Below are 20,616 nucleotides of genomic sequence, written 5' to 3'. Positions count from 1 at the left end.
CCAGTTTCCAACTTTCCATCACATAAGAAGCAAGTGATGACTTTATAGTGTAAAAAAGTTATACCTCAAATGAAACGTGAAGCCATATTTTCGATTATCCAAACAGTATGGTTACAAACAACTCCAGAGCCCTGATGATTCTAGCATAGCTTGTTAAGCGTAATAATTTAGGCTAGACTTCTTCTTAGCCTGCACCTGTATTATGCCTTCGTTGAAGTCCTCATGAGTCACCTGCGCAAGAAACGATCAGGATAAGAAACCACAAGTAGTTATCAACATAATTAGAGTTGGTAACAAATAGCTTATCTAACAATGCCAAGCAGATTAACACAATCTCCAGTAATGAAATGCCAAAGAAACTTAATGGTGTAGAGGGATTGCCTAGAACCCCCAAAAATAAAGCTTTGCAAAACTATTTCCTATGAGCAGAAACCACAAATTGGCAGGCAAAGCGGCACCATGTCAGAGCAGAATCCTATGCTGAGTGATACCACAAGAGAACATGTCCATGGGAAAAACATACAGTGCTATTTGTGTGCATGGCATTTAACTTGTGAACCCTGAGATTTTTATCGAGTTTTGCAAATATTCACATAATATCCATCTAAAAACAGTCACATTAATTCTTTACTAAGTTCTGTCAACTAGAAACAAATGAATCTGGAAAGAATCTTTTCCCCCTCAATAAAGAACTGAAACCAAAACCTTAGGGACATTACGGGATTATAAGAACAAAGGAACGTTATGGGATTATAAGAATAAAATAGGAAGTCACACCTCTGTAGCATCTCGCCGCAGTGCAAGCATACCAGCTTCGACACAAACAGCTTTCAGTTGCGCTCCATTGAAGTCATCTGTTGAGCGAGCCAGCTCTTCAAAATTCACATCTGGGTTTACATTCATTTTTCTTGAGTGAATCTACAGAGAACCACATATTAGTTAAAGCATGACTTGTGGATTACAAAAGCAAATGGATGAATAAACATTAGCTGATTAGACATCACAGGTTCTGGAAACCTACTTGCAAGATTCTAGCTCTTGCTTCTTCAGATGGATGAGGAAACTCAATCTTTCGGTCCAAACGACCAGATCGCATCAAAGCAGGATCAAGAATGTCAGCACGATTCGTTGCCGCTATGACCTGACCAATAATATACCATCAAACAGATGAAATGACTAAAAAGAAAACATTGCTAATCAAAACATAGAGATTCGAAGCAATGATATCAAGATGATATTGATAAATGAAATTTCAGAAGCTAGATAAAATCGTAGCAGCGCAAGGATGGTTCATGAACCAAACATAAACATGGATTTGTCTTTTCAACATGAAATGTAACACCATCCATTTTCAGATTAGATCAAGAAATCAAAAAAGATCAAGTGCTCAACTAAACCATCAGGGCAGGGATAATCAGTACATGCATGTCGGCATGCAACAAAGAAACAAATATTAATATATCCTAACCTTTATCCGCTCGTCACTACTAAATCCATCGAGTTGGTTCAGCAATTCCAACATAGTCCTCTGAACTTCTCTGTCACCACTAACCTCACTGTCATAGAATAAAGCAAAATGCTTGTTAACAATAAGAATATATTTTTTTCAATAAGAATGTTTTGATTATATTATAGAATTTGAAACAATGTAGGAAAAATTCCAGGGGATAAAAATCATGTGAGACATACATACCTGTCAAACCTCTTAGTCCCAATGGCATCAATCTCATCAATGAAAATGATGCAGGGAGCTTTCTCCTTAGCAAGCTGAAAAGCATCCCGAACCAGCTTTGCTCCATCACCGATAAACATCTGGGCAAGCCCAAAAAAATATGATTATTGTTGCGCTAGAAAACCATATGCAAGTAAATAGTAAATAAATAGACTTCTGAAGGCAAGGCTGTTCATATGTGATTCTTGAATGATATTCATAGAACCATACAATCAAATTGACATCTGTGTAATACCAACAAACAATGATGATCAACCACATAACTATTGCCTCCCCATGAACACCAAATAAATATCAACATGGTCACAAGAAAAAAAAAAGATGATAATCAATGGAGCTTTTTAATTGAAATAAATAATTACCTGGACTAATTGTGGACCAGCTAATTTCAGGAACGTCGCATTTGTCTGTGCAGCACATGCACGAGCCATCAATGTCTTCCCAGTTCCAGGTGGTCCATACAAAAGAACTCCTTTGGGGGGGCGAATGCCCAACTTTTGGAACCGATCTTTGTGTGTCATTGGCAAAACAATTGCCTCCACAAGCTCTTGAATCTATATTCAATAAAATAGGATGGAAAGAATGATAAATTATGAAAAGGAAAAGATGGATGGAAATGTAACATGCTTGATGCATGAAGCGATACAAATTGCTCTATTATTCCCTAAAGAGATGGTTGTCAATATTTCCAGTTCCAAAAAGGAACACTGAACTTTCAACATTTATTAAGCAATGTACCTGCTTTTCAAGACCTCCAATATCATTGTAGTCCTCTGTGGGTTTTTCATCCACCTCCATTGCCTTTACTCGTGAATCATACTCTGATGGCAGTGTGTCCAGTATAAGGTAGCTGTCTTTGTTTACTCCAACCAAATCACCAGGCTTGAGTTTATCAGGGTCAACTAGCCCAACCACAGGAAGGAATATAGTCTGCAATCGAAATAGGAACAAAGGATATTTTACAAAAATGAGTTTGATTTCTCTTTTTTTTTTGAACTATAAGTCATGCTTAAGCCTAAAAAATATTATGTTACAGAATATTTCATTGCTTTTAGATATGAACCTAAAACAGTAATACACATTCCAGCGGACATTTGGAAGTAAACATATGTTTCAATAAAAGACTCACAATCCCACATAACAAAGTCCGACACTATTGTACCAAAGCAAAGACATTAACTGAGAGCACTTTGCTTGCTGGACGACAGGCATAAATTGTTCTGTAGAACTGTTTACTTTTACAAAATTTCCAACCAACTACACTTGCTTCAACATATTCTTCTTTGCAGTTATATTCATTTTATGGATCATATCTAATCCAAACCATTCAGTTACAACAGAAACCTTATTTTAATTGCCAATATAGAAATAACTGATATGTGAGGCATGCTGTAATTTAATCAATTTTTTCCATTTCATGAATAAAGGAAGTCGTCCATTCATATGATGTAAAATCTAGGAGCTAAAGGAATAGGGAAACCAGGTTTTTGTTCTTACTTGTCTTGTGGAAGTCTTCAGAACAACACATTTTCCTTTCCTTTGTGAGTCTAAATCAATATTAGCACCATCCTCCTCAGCTTCATCCTCAGGGTTCATTTCCAGAATCTAAACAGTTGAGAAAAGCAGAAACCATATGGTTACAATACGCAATTGTTCCAAAACAATAGGTCACATTAATAGGGAAACAGCAATTTCTGGTAATAGCACTTAATTATCATGCCGAATCAATAGAAGTGGTTTAGTTTTAAATACTTTATCTATGATGAATCGTACCATATTGCAAGTCATGTAGGAGTGCAGATACTCAAATGCATCATAGGTGATAGTATCTACAGAACCATCAGATGTTATGCTTATGCAAATTTGCGTTAATCTACTCAGGATGAACTTATTCAGACCTTGAAGATCTTGAACACTAAGAGTACTGACATAGACCAGTAATCAAGTTGAAATGCTATTTGATGTTAGTAATCCAAGCCAGATCAAGTTGTTGGTTGTTACAGTCCTATGGATCAAAGTCACATAATTTAGACTTTAGAGAGTTATTACTGCTGCAAATACATGCTAACACTTAGATAGATAATGTGTAGGCACAAATAATGGAAATAGCAGAAGCAAAATCAAATGATCACAGTATCAATATTTTCTTACAAGGAATTGTGGATCTTCTGAACACAGCGAGCTAAGACAGATTATTGAATTACAGAACAATGTTGACAAGAAACAGGATGAATCAGACCAAAAGCAATTTATACCGAATTGCCCCCACACTAAAGCACACGCATTTGGCTTTTCTCTCACGCACTACTCCACGATCTCATATCAAACTAAGAAGTATCTCAACACAATAGAAGATCCAATCTGATAAACTAGGATGGCATTTTTGTTATTTTTTACCTCAACGATGTTGCCGACGAGGTAGGGAAGCTGCTTGTTGAGCTTAATCTTCTCCTGGTTCTCCTTAATCTTCTCCTTGAACGATTCCAGCTCCAAGTTGGTCCGCTGCAGCTCATCCTGCGCACCAAAATCACACCAAAAAAAACCCCAAACCGATCAGACGACCCGGAAACCCTAATCCAAGCAAAGATTCACCGGAGGAGGCAACTGGCAAAAACCTCGGAGGGAGGGGGATCTAGGGTTAGGGGAGAGAGAGAGAGAGCGGAGGCGGGCTTGCCTTGAGGACGCGGATCTCGTTGTCGAGTAGGCGGGAGGCACGGACGATGTCCTCCGTGGACATGGAGGCGAGCTGGTCGTCCTCCGCGTCGTCCACGGCCATCGCCGCCGGCGGGGGAGCGCCGGATGACGTCATCGGCGGTAGGGTTTCGGCCTCGCGTCGGGAGGGGGGGGGATCGGAAGCGGCTCGACACCAGCAGCGGAGGCGAGCGACTGAGCTAGTTGCCGGGGAGGGAAGGACACGTGTACTTTATATAGGGTGTATACCGTAACGTACTCCTACGGACTAGGGAGAAAACGGGCTACGGTGGTTTCCATTTTTTTTTTCCTGAATCGGAGGTCCCCATCAGTTGACCACTTCTTATTATAAGCCATAACGGCTTATTAGCAATTAAAAAAATGATATGTGAGTAAAACTTTTATATGTATGGTCTTAGTGATTGAAAAGCCAAAGTTGAAAAAAAACTATGTTGAAAAAACATTAAAATCAAATTCGAACTCAAGTTTTAAAAACATTTAAAAAAAACTATAGGGCAACCGATGAGGCCCGGAATTAGAACAGGAAGCACAAATACAAAAAATGGAATTGAATATTATAGAATACAAATGCGAAAACAGTAACAGATATTTATCGGAATATAAAACCTCTCAAACTGAACTTCTCGAATCAACGAAGAGATGTAGCTTATTATTATTTCTACTCAATATTTCTAGTATATCAATTTTGATAATAATACAACTACTCCCTCCGTTTCACAATGTAAGTTATTTTAGCATTTCCCACATTCATAAATATGAATATGGGAAATGCTAGAATGACTTACATTATAAAACGGATGAAGTAGTTGTTTATTTTATTTCCCAATAGAACAAGAATCATATTCATCTATAATAGTAGAGATAGAGATAGATCCTTATTTTGATGGTTTTGGGAAGGAAAATCCTTTTCCACGAAAAGCCTAATCAATCTTTCAATCAGACTTGTCTCAAAAAATCTGCTACCCAGAGCCAATTATATAGAGTGAATTATATTTTGAAGTTAGCAACCATGAAAAAAAAAAGGCTAAAGTTAATCCTAAAATCAAAATTTAAACTTCAAGATAAGCTGGTAATCCACAGGAACAACAAATAGGGCCCGATAGGCTTTACAAAACAACCGAGGAATAGTTGAGGAGTGAAGATAACCAGTATTACGGTTCAGGATATTTGACAAAGTCAAAGTGTATCTATTCCAACAACCAATTTAGTATAACTGTATACAAATGTACAGCAGTCTTATAAACTTTTTTCGGGAATACAACTTTTTTTAGACGATCATACAAGCAAATATGTTCGTGGCATATCTATCTTTTTCTTTTAAGCATTTCAAGTATTAATTCCGGTTTCCTACACGCTTTGCTTTCCATGTAATGCGATGAGAAGGCATCAGCATCAGTATCCTTTTTAGAGCTAAAATTACCAGGAGGAACTGTACTTTTTCCAGGTTCCCTTGGCTTCATTGAGTACTTCATGATCTTCAACCTCTTTCTCCCTAGACCCACAGAGATCTTAATAGATTCATCATTCTTCTCCAACTCAGAAATTGGGTGTTTGAACTTCCTCAAAATGTCGATTTCTTCGAGCGCGATGGCATTGTGAGGAGTGCAAGGGTCAGTAAGATCTTTTCTTCTCTCCATTGGCAATTTATCCAGTTTAGAAAGGGAGAATGATGAGTGCTGCAAGGTTGAGATATCATATCTTGATGCTCTCCAGGCTGGTGTAGTTGCAACCGAAATGGGACGATGTGGGTGACTGACTGCCGCTTGAAGTAGCATTTGCTGCTTTTGAAGGAAGGAACAATCATTGATGAGCTTGCTCATCTTTAGGCACATGATGATCTTGAGCCAGAGTTTCTCAATCTGATTAATGGTTTCCCCATGTTGCATTTCACGGTATAATGTGCCAGATAAAGAGAGACATTCAGTTAGTTGCTCTCCAATTATCTGCAAGGGGATGAGTTGAAGTTTTGTTAGTGCAACTAGCATGAAAGATGCCATGAGCCTTGTACTTGTACAAAGATTTCACAAACCTCAAAGAATAGAAGAACATCTTTCTTCAACAGAAGATACCCAGCGAACGCAGATAAAGATGAAAAAACCCTGACATATAACCAAAGTAAGAGAAGAATAATATAAAATCCAAACTAAAGCAGATTCCTGCTAATGATTAAATCCAGATGTTTACCTGCTCATGATCTGGTGTTGGGTAGTTGGATTTGCTTTGATAACAATAGTTGACAGTCCCATAAACCTGCATTTGCCATGAATTTGTTGGGGATTACTTAAACATTCTGAAATCATCAAAATTTATCCTTTCATGTCAGACAGGACAGATTACAAAGTATTTCCTCTGTAAGTTTAATTCAACATACCTGCTAACAAGCCTCAAGCAACACAGAAGGATGCTAGGCTGGCTATATCCAGCAGACTCTTCACTTGCTTCTGTTGGCTCTTTGATAGCGTAGTTCAAAATATGACCATTCTCTAATAATCCGCTAACTAGTTCGCCAAGAGTAGAAAGGATAGCACAATTTTTAAACTTCTTCTCTGAACAGTACTCAATGTTGGCTTGGAACAGGGAGATGTTTTCATCAATTATGCTTACAACAAATCCACAAAAGCTCTCCAGGAAAACCTTGTGATCAGCCTCTGGACCATGATTGGAGTTTGCACAAATGGATCTATAAACCTCAATAGCCACTTCCACCTCTAGGTCATGTGTCAAAGAAAGGTATGACTCAGAAGAACTTTCAGAGCCACAGAGAGTAGATTTCCTCCCAGGCAATAGGAAAGCAAAAAATGGATAGCAGAAGAACTGATAGAGTACATCATGGACACCTGCGCCGCAGATAATTTTTTTTAAGTTTGGCGTAATTTGCCCATTCAAGCGCTTCGCAATTTTGTTCCACACCATCAACCATCTCATTCTTAGCCTATTATCTGTCAGAAGCATGATCTGCTTATACATAAAAGAAACAGCAGCATGAAAATTGTCCTGGAAATTGGATAAGCAAATAATTATAGCCAATTGCTCAGCATCTCCATGTGAGAGCTCTCCAGTAAACTCAGCTACAATTGATAGAGACAGGACAATCATGTAAACTTCTGGAGAAACCATTTCCATGTAAGAATATGACTTCATTCCTGGATATGATAACTTTGGGCTGCAATCTGCATATTCCATCTCTTTTATGTGTTCGATGTCTAAGCCTATCACACAGATTCCAGAAGCCAGTAGGCAATGATCCAATTCCTCCAAAATAACTTTCACAAACTGAAAAGCATATTGCAGTAACACTGAACAATTGTTGTTGTTTTGCTTTCCTACAAGATCCATAAACACCTTCTTCACAAACTTGCACACCTTAGCAACGCAAATCTGAGCGTTGCCATTAGCACATTTTGCTTTACAATCAACTTGAACTCCCTGAACAAGCAATCTGAAAATATGCGTAGCAGAATCCATAACAGTCACCACGCTTTCAAGAGTCATCTTACGAAGTAGTTCTGGATTTACAATACAGACCAGGATGTCCAAATGAAAATCAAAGCAAGTAACATCCCATGGTAACCATCTGATACACTGACCATCCATCAAGGTCTTGAGATGTATACAGGATTGGGACAGCAAGTTCTGATTCAGTGGAATGGGCAAATACTCTCCATGTGAGGCCATGTCTCGGACTTTTGTTGAAATATATTCATGAAACAGATTGACACAAAATGAATAAAGCGGCTTATTCTGAATATCTGGTCCAATGGAGAAAACTATTTTGAGTACTGGCCCAAAAGCAGCCTCCAGAATAGGTAGCTGATTTATCAAATCACCAAGTTTATATAAGAGGTGATGCCATGTGCTCAAGCAGGAAGAACTTAAAGCAATACTATGACTTCTTGACAGAATTCGACCCAAAGGCATCATAATTAGCCTTATCTTTTTCAACTGAGCATTTGTATCTGCTCTGGATTCAATGGGAGAAATTTTAGTTTTTGGAACCAAAGTCTCCGAAGCCTGAGGAAGAAATGCATTCACCAAATTTCTCCAGGCAACCTGTAAAACTGAAAGTATTATCATATTACGACAGGATAGATTCTCTTAATGGAGAACAATTTCACTTGATAAATGAACAGTTTAGCTCACCATTGTGGCAATCTGGACTTGCGTATCAGAATCAATGAACAACTGCTCAGGGACCTTAAGGATTTTATTAAGTAGATGTCTATTATCCACCACATGTAAGCCAAGTAAGGATATGTACCAGCCCCATGACTTCACTGCTTGAACTTTCTTTACAGGATCATGGATCATATTCAACATACAAGAGAGCAGAGAATGCTCAAGGTCTGAAGCTATTGCCTACACAGCAAGCATCAAAGAAAATTAAGTTCAGAAGCTGTCACACCATGTAGATTGGAAATGGGATTGCATTAGCAAGTAACATGATACAACAAGCGGTTGGTAAATAAGTAATGCAGCATCAGAATTGCAAAAGGATGCATTAATATGGCACATCTCTAAATCACAAAAATAATATAAAGATTCACATGTCAAATGCCACATAAATATGTGACAAGAAAGTGCCATTGACACGTGCCAGTCTGCCAGATACACATTGGCCAAATTAATCTACCAATAACTTTTAGTTTGCTTTGTACATAGATTCTATAGCATTTCAGAATTACAGCTCAGTTCAGTACAAATACTACGGAGATAGGCCAATGTTATTTTTTTTTGTTTGTCCACGAAGTTTTCAACAACTCAACATAAAATATTTCAATACCTAATTTATTAAGTGTTTTTTCATTAAAAAAATAATATGTGGCTTTAACAATGAAAGTATTATGCTACCAATTAGAGGCAACTCTTAGACATTCAGAATAGGAGCAATATTTCAATTACCTTCGATAGAAGAGATTGTGGTGGTAAAACAACAGATGACACTTTAATCAGGCACCTTTCTGCCATATCCCTTTCTGCCTTATCAACACTCAAGAGTCTTCGGTATATCGGTGGAACCCATATGCTTGATAGTTCCCTCATTTTTTCTGGATTTTGACTCGTAAGTTTCATGATAGCCTTCACAGTTATCAAAGGGAATGTAAGTTCTAAGTGGTATTAGCTGGTAACACAGAAAAAGAAAAAAAGAAGCATGTTTTGACTCTCAGGATAAAGGTGCTCGAATTTCCCCCTAAGAATGATTGTCCAATTGTCCTATATTGTCCAATTCTCATAATAGCAATGGCATAAAAAAATGTTTTTTTACTAACTCACAACTGTTTCCTTGCATTGCCTATGCCAGTGCAAGAGCTATATGTGTTGGTGTAGAATGAAATTCATCCAAAAATGTACATAAAAAAGACAGAAGGAATCAATTAATTAGTAGCCTCGCTCATTAATTCATGTGGAAAATCTGTAAAGCTGTCTCAGTTTATAAGATCTTTGCAGGGTTTCAGGTCAACTCCAAACAAAATAAAAAGCTTATGAATGCCGTTGATTATCTGGTCATTTATTGGCATCATACTACAATGCAAAGCAATTATTTACATGACTTGTTTGTTATTTGCATGTGATAATTCCTAAACAATCAACTATACAGGAATCAGATGCTCAGAAGATAAATTTATTGCATAACTGCACATCCAGAGCTAGGCAATGAAGTAGGGATCAGTTCGAGTATGCAGAATACCTGAACAGCCTCAAATGTTGTAGACAAAGAACAAAATGGATTGTCAATGGCATGAACAATAGCAGTTAGCAAAGAAGTTGCTCGATGATCTACAACGACAGCCTCCAATTCTTGCACAGAGATGCACCACACACCCAGATTACAAATAGCCTACAGTACAAATTGGTAAATTAAATAGGATAAAATAAGAACTAGATTACCAAAATATAATCAAACTCTCCATGCTAACATTGAACAATAGAAACATTTATACACAGAAGGATAGAAAGTGTGAACAACCTTCATCTGAGTGGTCATGATTAGCTGTATCACGGTATCTAATACTGACTGAGCCATCTGCCCTGCAGGATTTTTTTTTCAAAAAAAAAACAATATCAAAATTGTCCGTTCAAAGATAGAAAGCTATAAACATTATCAATCATGTGTATAAGCACATTGAATCAGTTATTCAGTTGTGAGGGGCAATTGACTGGTACAGAATGGAAGGGATAATGGCAAATAAAATAGCGACAATAAAATATGTGTTACTCCTTTCATCAACTATAGAAAGCACGATATACATTAAAAGAAACTTGTTAATCCTAACATCGTTTACAATATTACCTAACAGGAAAAAAATGAAAATTGACAATTTCCATAAAGGGCCAGTCCACTAGCTTATAACTGTACCATTGGTGGATGTACCTATAGTCATGTATATATTGTCAGAATTTAACATCAAGGGTTAGCGTAAACAACAGTAAACTATATGTAACAATCTTAAATTAAAGAACCTAAACCATCAACAGGACAGGGCATTCAGTAGAATAAACAAGTTAATGCCTAGAAATATCAAATCAGGCTGCTGGTGAAGTTCAAGCTCAGGATCTCAATGTGTATGCATAGGAGTAAGTTTCGGAAATAAATCACACGGTTAAGGCCTATTTTAGGGGACCTTTATTCCATACACATAAAAAAACATTTTATGCTTCGTTTCATTAACCGGATTACACAAATGTACTGGGGAAAGTGAAATCATCCCTCGAGGGGATATCCTCTCGTTTCATGCATGTCACCTAAATAGTCATAAAAAAATATGAAAAAAATTGGCAACATAGATTAATATGAAATATATCACTCCACAAACATGCAAGTTTAAATTCAACTTCTACAAGTTGTAACAAAAATAACACATATAGTTGCGAATGTGCGATCACTATTTTCAGTTTAGTTTGTTATTTTTGTTATAACTTGTAGAAATTTAATTTGGTCTTGCATGTTTGTGGAGTGATATATTTCGTATTAATCTATTTTGTCAATTTTTTTAAAATTTGTTGATAACTATTTAGATGACATGCAAACAACAAGGGGATGTCCCCTCGAGGCCTTGAGGGATGAAAATCCACATCCAAATGTACTGTAGGAGTAGTAACTAAGCTGAATCAAATTTGTGACATCACAGTTACTCAACAATCCCAAGTCTGCTCAACCGAAACTGCACATTTCACTGACGAGTTGTGGATACAGGGGAGCCATTCTACCTGAGACGGTGGAGACGAGGACCGGATGGTAGAGCGTGAAGCCAAGGCACTTGAGCGCGGAGGCGGCGACGGCCTCATCACGGTCACCGGCGTCGCGTAGGAGGAGCGGGAGGAGGATGGAAGGGGAGGCTGCGGCGAGGTCGGCGGCCGCGGAGGGGTCATCGGCGCACGCGCGCTGCAGGTGGAGGAGACGCGCGTACGCGGAGGCGCGGTCGGGCTCGGCGGCTATCTCCGCCACCTGCCGCTCCACGGACGGCGGCGCCGGCGGCGGCGGCATGGCAGTGCAGCGGCGGAGGGCTAGGGTTTCACTGTTTTGGCGCGAATGTGAAGCGGCGGCGCCATTCGCGCGCGCGGCGCGCCCACAAATTCAGGGGAAGTTGGCGGAAGCGGAAGTGACACTGACACTTGACGTCATCTTGCTGCAGATGCGGTAGATGTACACAAATACGCCAAGATATAAGAGAAGGCGTATTTTGATGTCAATGGGCCTCTCTTTACATTGAACCATTGAGGCCGCCTTTTATGGGCCGAGTTTCTGGGCTGTCCAGTATTTTGGTCCAGAATTGGACCCGTTTGAAGGAGGCATGAAGGCTCATTTGGTCCAGATCTTCTAGCCCACACATTGTGATGCTAGCCGAAAGACCAAGTGATCCATATCAAAGTAACAAAATTATGACATTTTTCAACTTTTTTTTCGTCTCTTTGTCTTCGAATTCGATGAACCTTTAAACAAAACTATGGAATGATCTCATGGACCATGATGGGCTAGCTCATATTAAACAAGACAGTAAGTGATCTTTTACTTTTCTCCATTCTAATTCACGATTCATCGCAGCACCACATCTGCACTCGTTTTAATGTAAGGGCCTTTCGAAATGTACAGTTTTTTATAAGGCTCAAAATAATTACTGCAAAAAAAACTCCTACAAAATTCATGCGTTCAGCAAAAACACGCCCAAAGAACCGTCGGCGAAATATCTTCTTTCTTCTCTGATCCAACCAATAACCCAACCTGACCATCATCCACCCAATCCATTCACGAGCTTAGCCGACTCGAAATGCTCAAGCTAGAAATCACCAAAATTTCAGATTACGGACAGATCGACAATGGCAGCCTCCCCGGCTCAAAGCTTGTCGCCATAGAAGACTCACGCCGGATCAGTCCAAGAACGGAGCAAGCAGCCGAGGCAGACAGCCTTATCGTTTGGCATATTGAAGAGAAAAACTAAAGGGCATATTTATAAATAAAATAATTTATAAATAAAACTTTTTTATGTGTTTTCTCAACGATCTAAAAGCAAAAGTTGTAAAATAAACTATATTAAAAAAAACCATAAAATCAACTCCAAATAGAAAATTAAAAATTTAAATTTTGAACGATACGCATAGGTAAAAGCGAAAAGACGATGCTGTACACGGGAAACTGTCCTTGGCACCAATGGCCACTCGACTCAGCTCTACTGCCAATCGCTCGCATTTAGCCGCCAACTGGAGGTCGTCGAGAGAAATCTGGGGCCATCTCGCCGTCTCGATCCTCCAGTAGTTCGAGGTCGGCATCCCCCAGATATTTTTCTTTCTTCCTTCTCGTCAGATTTTGTAATAGTTGCATGCATGTGTGATATGTGCTTAGATCATAATCATGCACTGATTGATAGTGTCACTGCTTTCTGACGGCAAGGTTACATTGGATTGTTGGTTGGTTTGCTTGTTGGCTTTTCTGGTTTCTGGATTGATTAAGGTTTCTCTCTCTCTCTCTCTCTGAAGATGGGTTGGTTCTGTCCGTAGATGGAGCTGTCAAAGAGTGGCCACTTGCTGTTTAGTTTTGTAATAATCGTAATAATCTGAGCATACTACGAATGATGCCATGTTGCATTATTCGCATAAAAGAATAAACTTTAGGCAGACTTTGGTATCCTTCCATACACTGGTCCAAGTATCCGAATAAAACTGCATTATCTGAATACACATATCACAGCATGCATTATTGGTGGGAGACATAATTAGAGAGATAGATTAGCGAAAAAGAGAATTAAATAAGCTTTCATTGCTCATGATTGGGGCCGATGTGGCACGAGCAAGGCAACAGCTGTGCGGTGCATCACGTGGCTGACTGGCTGTCCAAGTAAACACAAAAGTCGATCAGGGTCTCGATTTCTTGCAGGTGTGCTTATCTAGACCCGGGAAATTTGCTTTGTTTTGTCCTAGTTTATTTATATCAGGTTATCGTATATTACAAGTAGAGATTTTTTTTTCTAGAAAACAGAGCACTAGTAATAGAGAAATTTGACCCTCTAATTCAATACTTCAATGACGCGCGGGATAGAATGGCGAACCATCACATCTTCGATTAGAAAAACAACAAATCATTAAATCGCACCAGCAGGTAGCTAGTACTCCCAACTATGGAGTACTGCCTCCATCCTAATTAGGGGTGGGCGTATTTAGACCGAACCGAAGAACTGAACCGAAAAGACCGAGACCGAGAAATTCGGTTATTTGTTCGGTCCCAGCCCTCAAAAGACCGAATTTATTTCAGTCATTTCAGTTATTGGGTTCGGTTAACCGAATTAACCGAAATGACCGAAATTTTGGCTCAATAGGCCTAGGCAGCCCAATAAGCCCACTAAAACAAACCCTAGATGCAACCCTAGCACCAGTCCACCACTGCCCGCACTCCCCACAGCGCTGCCTCCACCGCGCAGCCTCCTCCTCGAGCCTCCACTGCGCCGCGGCCGCCGGCTCCGCCCTCCACCGCGCCGCCGCTGCCTCCGCCTTCTACCACGAGGCCGCCGCCGCCGTCCTCCATCGCGCGGAGGCCACCGCCGCCGCCGCTGTCCTCCACTGCGCGGCGGCCACCGCCGTCCTCCACCGGGCGGCTGTCCTCCACCGCGCGGCTGCCGCCTCCGTCCTCCACCGTGCCGGCGACGCCTCCGTCAAATTTTTTCATTCCAAACTTCCTCCTGAAAAATTTCGGTCAGACCGAGACCGAATTTGTCGGTCCTGAGTTTTTTTTTGATGAAATTCGGTCTTGGGTTTGCAAAGACCGAACTGACTGAAAAAACGAAGACCGAGACCGAATTTTTCGGTCTGACCGAACGCCCACCCCTAATCCTAATATGTAGCAACATAACCCATCCTAGATTGCTATATATTGGGACGAATATGTAGCAACATGACCCATCCTAGATTGCTATATATTGGGACGGAGGGAGTAATAAGCTTTAGAATAGCGACAAACAAAACAAACCCAACAAACAGAAAGTCTTGTTTAAAGCGAAGTAAGCGTCAACTGATCGGATTTCTTGTGATGGAACTAGCTCGTCAGGGTTTAACACGGTTACTCGCATCTATGACTAATTATCCTTTCGGTGGTAAGCCCATGTTGACTTCCTTAATGCCAAAATATGCAAGCTCGGTCTTTCAGGAATTGCTCATATGGATAAGGCGTACGTGTGTACTTATCACAAGGCATGAGTTAGTACAATGTTTCTAGAAAAAAGAAAGCTTGTTATTAATTAAAAAAAATCAGACAGAAAGCCAATTTGACCTTGTTCCTTTTGTCCGGTGACGTGTATCCGCCGTGTCAGCCTCGTCCGGCTTCATCCCGTTGCGTCCCATTTTCCTCGCCCTCGTCGCTAGTTCGCGACCCGTATGCGTCGCGTCGCGTGTTCGCCCACCACACCACCACTCACCTCACTCACGTGACGACTCGTCCAACCCAAACAGCTCAACCCGACCAGCCAACCCAATCCTGCACACGCACGCGGCACGCGCGCAGTGTCAGAGTCACAGGCCAGTCACCAACCAACCCGATCCGATCCAGCCGCCGCCGCCGCCGCCAATCACCCCCGCCAATGTCCGTGCCGGTGGCGCGAAGGCTGCTCATGATCTCCACCACCCGCGCCACGCCGCCCGCCTCCTCCTCTCCCCTTCTCCCGCGCCCGCGCACCATATATACCTTCCCTTCCCGCGCATTTCCCCCCATCGCATCCGCCCCTCTCCCCTCCTCTTCTCGCCGGTGCCAGAGGCGGAGCAGGTGCGCCGCGTCGTCGTCGGAGATGACGGTCACGTCGTCGGTGAAGGTCGCTGGTGGGGAGCTCTCGGTCCATGGGCGGACGGTGCTGTCCGGGGTGCCGGAGGCGGTGCGTGCGTCGTCCGCCGCGGCGGCGGGGCCCGTCGATGGGGTCTTCCTCGGCGGAGACTTCGCCGAGCCGGCATCCCGCCACGTCGTCTCCCTCGGCGCGATGAGGTTTTCGATCTCTTCGATTCGATGTCTTTGTCTCCAGATTTGATGGCGCTAATCGGATTGGTGGATTTGGGGTGGGAAGCAGGGGGGTGCGATTCATGGCGTGCTTCCGGTTCAAGCTGTGGTGGATGGCGCAGAGGATGGGGGAGAAGGGCGGCGACGTGCCGCACGAGACGCAGTTCCTGCTGGTGGAGTCCAAGGCCGGCGTCGATGGCGGCGGGGGTGACGCGTCGTACCTCGTCTTCCTCCCGCTCGTCGAGGGCGCGTTCCGGGCCAGCCTCCAGGGGGGCGGCGCGGGCGGCGACGAGCTCCAGCTCTGCGTCGAGAGCGGCGACGCGGGCACGCGCGCCGCGTCGTTCGACCGCGCGCTCTTCGTCGGCGCCGCGGACTCCGACCCCTTCGCCGCCATCGCCGGCGCCGTCGCCGCCGCCAAGTCCTGCCTCAAGACGTTCCGCATCCGCGCCGAGAAGAAGCTCCCGGGCATCGTCGACTACTTCGGGTGGTGCACCTGGGACGCCTTCTACCAGGACGTCACCCAGGAGGGCGTCGAGGCCGGCCTCCGCAGCCTCACCGCCGGTGGCGCGCCGCCCAAGTTCGTCATCATCGACGACGGCTGGCAGTCCGTCGGCACCGACCACCAGAACCCCGACGACACCGGCGCCGACGCCAAGGACAAGCAGCCGCTCCTCGCGCGGCTCACCGGAATCAAGGAGAACAGCAAGTTCCAGGACGGCGACGACCCGGCCGCCGGCATCAAGACGGTGGTGCGCGCCGCGAAGGAGAAGTACGGCCTCAAGTACGTCTACGTCTGGCACGCCATCACCGGCTACTGGGGCGGCGTCCGCCCCGGCGTCGCGGGGATGGAGGGGTACCACTCCAACATGCAGTTCCCCAACGTCTCGCCGGGCGTCGTCGAGAACGAGCCCGGCATGAAGACCGACGTGCTCACCACCCAGGGGCTCGGGCTCGTGCACCCGCGCGCCGTGTACCGCTTCTACGACGAGCTCCACGCCTACCTCGCCGCCGCCGGCGTCGACGGCGTCAAGGTCGACGTGCAGTGCATCCTGGAGACGCTCGGCGCCGGCCACGGCGGCCGCGTCTCGCTCACCCGCCAGTTCCACCAGGCCCTCGACGCCTCCATTGCCAAGAACTTCCCTGAGAACGGCATCATCGCCTGCATGAGCCACCACACCGACGCCCTCTACTGGTACACGATTTACATTAACTCGATTGAGTTGAGCCAATGGTGATGAATTCGATTCTGATGTGTGCTAAAAATTTTGATCAAATTTTTTGCAGTGCTAAGCAGACGGCAGTGGTGAGAGCATCGGATGATTTCTACCCGAGGGATCCGGTGTCTCACACGATCCACATTGCCTCGGTGGCGTACAACAGCGTATTCCTCGGCGAGTTCATGCTCCCGGATTGGGACATGTTCCACTCTCTTCATCCTGCCGGCGACTACCACGGATCGGCGAGGGCGATCAGCGGCGGCCCTGTCTATGTCAGGTTCGCACAATTCATTCCTGAGTTGTTATGAATCAATTGCGATGCCAATGTAGCTCAATTGTGTTCTTGGCAATGGCATTGCAGTGATGCCCCTGGGAAGCACAACTTTGAGCTGCTGAAGAAGATGGTCTTGCCCGATGGCTCCGTTCTTCGCGCGTGGCTACCTGGCCGGCCAACCAAGGACTGCCTCTTCACCGATCCGGCGCGTGACGGCGTCAGGTGAATTCGACCCCCTTTGCTCGAATTGTCGAGCTGCACGTTGTGCCAATGCATCTTGGAGCATTTGTCTGAACAATGCTGAACTGTGTTGCTTGGTTGCTGTAGCTTGCTGAAGATTTGGAACATGAACAAGTTCACCGGAGTGCTCGGAGTCTACAATTGCCAGGGCGCGGCATGGAGCTCTGTGGAGAAGAAGAACATCTTCCACAAGACTGGCGCCGAGGCCCTTTCTTGTGGCGTCAAGGGCAGTGACGTCCATCTTATCGCCGACGCCGCGACAGATTCCGAGTGGAACGGTGATTGTGCGGTGTACCGTCATGCCAGTGCTGATCTTGTAGTCCTTCCAAATGGCGCAGCACTGCCCATCTCCCTCAAGGTCTTGGAACATGACATCCTCACCGTGTCCCCAATCAAGGTCAGGCCATTGCCTCATCTTCTTCTCCACTAGTATCACATATGTTTTAACCTGCTGTATGGTTGCAAATATTGGCTTGGCATCTGTGGACTGAACAATGAATCTTGCCATTGCAGGATTTGGCACCCGGATTCAGGTTTGCACCAATCGGGCTAGTCGACATGTTCAACAGCGGGGCAGCGGTCGAAGGCCTGACCTATCATCGTCTCGACGGCGTAAAGTCACTCAGCAATGGCTCTGCTTCCACCTTGCCTGAGCTTCAGAGCTTGAGCTCCCAGGCCATCGGATTGGTCTGCATGGAAGTGAGGGGATGTGGAAAGTTTGGTGCCTACTCTTCAGTCAGGCCAAGAAAGTGCATGCTAGGCTCAGCTCAGGTGGAGTTCACCTATGATTCCTCATCTGGGCTGGTGATCCTTGACCTGGAGACCATGCCCAAGGAAAGGGTTCACAAGATTGTTGTTGAGTTGTAAGATTCATTGTAGTGGTATCACTGTATCACAAACACATCAGAATGTGAGCTCTTGTGAGTCCATTATGATGTTCAGGAGCAGCATATGTTGGTTGTAAGAATTTGGAGAGGTATAGGATTTGATAGTGCACATATCTGATTCTTGGCTCAATTGAAGGATGGAATATATGGTGACATTTTTTCTTTCAGAAGAAAATATATGATGACATTGTTGAATTGATCTACTACCATTGGTAGGACTGAACAAGTGGGCTTCAGAATTATGCTACTCTGACGAGTACCTCTTCATTTCTGAACCCTCCAGTGTTGAGCACATGGTGACATGGTAGCATTTGTACTACTAACTCCGTCCTAAAATACTTGGCGCTTTGAGTTTTATTTGCAACATTTGATCATTCGTCTTATTCAAAAAATTGTGAAATTATTATTTTTTGTTACTCGCTTTATTATAAAAATACTTTAAGTATGACGTATCTTTTTTTATATTTACATTATTTTTTCAAATAAGATGAATGGCCAAATGTTGCAAGTAAAAAGTCAAAGGGACCACTAATTTAGGACGGAGGTAGTAATATTGATCATCATCATCATCATATTCTTCTTCTTTCTTTGTTGTTGGTGGTGGTGCTGAGATACCCATTGCAATTTCAGTTTGTGTGGCTGTACACTGAAAAGGAAAAAAAAACATCTGTAGGAGAGAAAATGACTGGAGTGACTCTAGTATATACTCCGTCCCTAAATATTTGACGCTGTTAACTTTTTTAAACATATTTAACCATCCGTCTTATTTAAAAAAAAATGTAAAATATGTAAAGCTATATGTACACATAAAAGTATATTTAACAATGAATCAAATGATAGGAAAAGAATTAACAATTATTTTTTAAAAAAATAAGACAAACGGTCAAATATGTTTAAAAAAATCAACGGCGTCAAATATTCAGGAGAGACAGTACTTGTTTAGCTCAAAAAGCAGTGAATTCATCACAGCGAGGTCAAGACACGAAACACTGATGGCCCTTTGGCCTTTGCTGTTCGGACATGTGCCAGTATGGTTCCTGAATTCTGAAAAAAAAAGTTTCAGTTTTTTCTCAGAGCTGATGCTCTGGAAGGCTGCAATCCTCCAGATCTGGAGTAGGTTACTATTTGGGCATGCTGCATGCCCACACTGTACAACACAGTAACACACAGATGACAGCTTTTATTATGCCTCGTTGATTTGGCCTCTACTGATTTACTACTGTCTAAAGAAAAATGTCCGCTTGGGTTAATTTTGTCTGAAAAAGTTGTCTATTTGGGTTAATTTTGTCTGGTGGCGAAGGTGTCTAGCCGGCGGGAACGCCAACAACAGTGTCACCGGAGACAATGAAGGAAGCAGGAAAGGAAGAACGGTGAATGAAGAGGGCGGCGGCGGTGTTGCTGAGCTCGTTGACGCTGAGGTGGATGGAGATGGCAGCCGCGCTGGATTTTTAATATTTTGTTTTTTAAATTTATTTTATAAAATAGATCCTTGAAAAAACTTATTTCAGAAATGTACTCTTTTCTCAGCGCTATTTTCTCAGCACTAGATACCGAGATCCAATGTCCCAGCATCAACGACACTTATATCGTCCAAGGAAAGAAAAACACCCGATATATATAGGGGTTGGCGACAAAGAGACCGGTAAAGGGAACCTATTTGCATAATATTTTTTAAATAGGGTTAAACTATAATTTTTGTTCTTACAAATAGATCCTTGGTGTTAGTCTCTTTGACACCAACCCCATTCACATCAAGTTAGCGATCATGTATTTTTTTCGCGAACGCGCAAAATGATTGCACGCCAATATATTAGAAGAAAAGAGAGTTTGTTTACACAAAGCAATCAGCCAGACCAGCTTATGCCAAGGTAAGGGAGAAAAGACAAAACAAGAAAAAAACCGAAGGAGAAAAAGAAAGAGACTACTACGACGACTAAACACAACTCCAATCAGCGGAAAGGAGGCAGAGCCACACTACCCTCCCAAGAAAACCCCAAAAGAAGCAATGCCAGCTAACGACCAAAGATGGCCCTCAGTGAGGATGGACTCTAGAACAATTAAGATCGAAGAGAGAGTAGAGTCGAAAA

At 43.0% G+C, this 20,616-nt stretch overlaps 3 protein-coding genes across 4 annotated transcripts; 1 reads left to right on the top strand and 2 right to left on the bottom strand.

The window, feature by feature from the left end:
- Window positions 1–4: 4 nt before the first annotated feature.
- Window positions 5–4,632, bottom strand: LOC4340276 (26S proteasome regulatory subunit 6A homolog). Its single transcript, XM_015785616.3, has 10 exons — window positions 4,407–4,632; window positions 4,130–4,246; window positions 3,230–3,337; window positions 2,471–2,662; window positions 2,095–2,286; window positions 1,694–1,812; window positions 1,469–1,556; window positions 1,022–1,141; window positions 778–918; window positions 5–231 (listed from the first exon to the last, which is right to left on the bottom strand). Exons 1-10 carry the CDS (start codon window positions 4,539–4,541, stop codon window positions 154–156), a joined length of 1,290 nt encoding a protein of 429 aa, XP_015641102.1. The 5' UTR covers window positions 4,542–4,632; the 3' UTR covers window positions 5–153.
- A 978-nt stretch (window positions 4,633–5,610) lies between these two features.
- On the bottom strand, window positions 5,611–12,029 carry LOC4340275 (uncharacterized). 2 transcript variants are annotated; one of them, XM_015786547.3, is made up of 9 exons: window positions 11,651–12,029; window positions 10,410–10,471; window positions 10,131–10,280; window positions 9,344–9,520; window positions 8,585–8,800; window positions 6,816–8,494; window positions 6,629–6,694; window positions 6,474–6,543; window positions 5,611–6,387 (listed from the first exon to the last, which is right to left on the bottom strand). In XM_015786547.3, the coding sequence occupies exons 1-9, from the start codon at window positions 11,925–11,927 to the stop codon at window positions 5,749–5,751; spliced, it is 3,336 nt and encodes a 1,111-aa protein (XP_015642033.1). In that variant the 5' UTR covers window positions 11,928–12,029; the 3' UTR covers window positions 5,611–5,748. The 2 variants fall into 2 exon arrangements, with proteins under 2 accessions (XP_015642033.1, XP_025881776.1); XM_026025991.2 differs by lacking the exons at window positions 5,611–6,387; window positions 6,474–6,543; window positions 6,629–6,694 and having other exon boundaries at window positions 8,420–8,502.
- A 3,452-nt stretch (window positions 12,030–15,481) lies between these two features.
- On the top strand, window positions 15,482–18,724 carry LOC4340274 (probable galactinol--sucrose galactosyltransferase 6). Its single transcript, XM_015788409.3, has 6 exons — window positions 15,482–15,899; window positions 15,982–17,103; window positions 17,196–17,405; window positions 17,490–17,624; window positions 17,730–18,039; window positions 18,156–18,724. The coding sequence occupies exons 1-6, from the start codon at window positions 15,505–15,507 to the stop codon at window positions 18,507–18,509; spliced, it is 2,526 nt and encodes an 841-aa protein (XP_015643895.1). The 5' UTR covers window positions 15,482–15,504; the 3' UTR covers window positions 18,510–18,724.
- Window positions 18,725–20,616: the final 1,892 nt, after the last annotated feature.

The sequence above is a fragment of the Oryza sativa genome, chromosome 6, assembly GCF_034140825.1.
Source record: "Oryza sativa Japonica Group chromosome 6, ASM3414082v1".
In the NCBI taxonomy this organism is placed as follows: Eukaryota; Viridiplantae; Streptophyta; class Magnoliopsida; order Poales; family Poaceae; genus Oryza; species Oryza sativa.
Note: the sequence above shows the minus strand (reverse complement) of the source record. Positions and strands in the feature narration are given on the sequence as shown.

Excerpts from the sequence above, each read along its gene's own strand:
- LOC4340276 (XM_015785616.3), bottom strand. The coding sequence starts at position 4,541 with ATGACGTCATCCGGCGCTCCCCCGCCGGCGGCGATGGCCGTGGACGAC. Across the intron at positions 2,663-3,229 it reads TGAAGACTTCCACAAGACAA|ACTATATTCCTTCCTGTGGT; the intron begins GTAAGAACAAAA and ends TTTCGATTGCAG. Across the intron at positions 1,142-1,468 it reads GTAGTGACGAGCGGATAAAG|GTCATAGCGGCAACGAATCG; the intron begins GTTAGGATATAT and ends ATTATTGGTCAG.
- LOC4340275 (XM_015786547.3), bottom strand. The coding sequence starts at position 11,927 with ATGCCGCCGCCGCCGGCGCCGCCGTCCGTGGAGCGGCAGGTGGCGGAG. Across the intron at positions 10,472-11,650 it reads CCTCGTCTCCACCGTCTCAG|GGCAGATGGCTCAGTCAGTA; the intron begins GTAGAATGGCTC and ends AAAATCCTGCAG. Across the intron at positions 6,695-6,815 it reads TGCTTGAGGCTTGTTAGCAG|GTTTATGGGACTGTCAACTA; the intron begins GTATGTTGAATT and ends TGGCAAATGCAG.
- LOC4340274 (XM_015788409.3), top strand. The coding sequence starts at position 15,505 with ATGTCCGTGCCGGTGGCGCGAAGGCTGCTCATGATCTCCACCACCCGC. Across the intron at positions 17,406-17,489 it reads GGCGGCCCTGTCTATGTCAG|TGATGCCCCTGGGAAGCACA; the intron begins GTTCGCACAATT and ends ATGGCATTGCAG. Across the intron at positions 18,040-18,155 it reads TCACCGTGTCCCCAATCAAG|GATTTGGCACCCGGATTCAG; the intron begins GTCAGGCCATTG and ends TTGCCATTGCAG.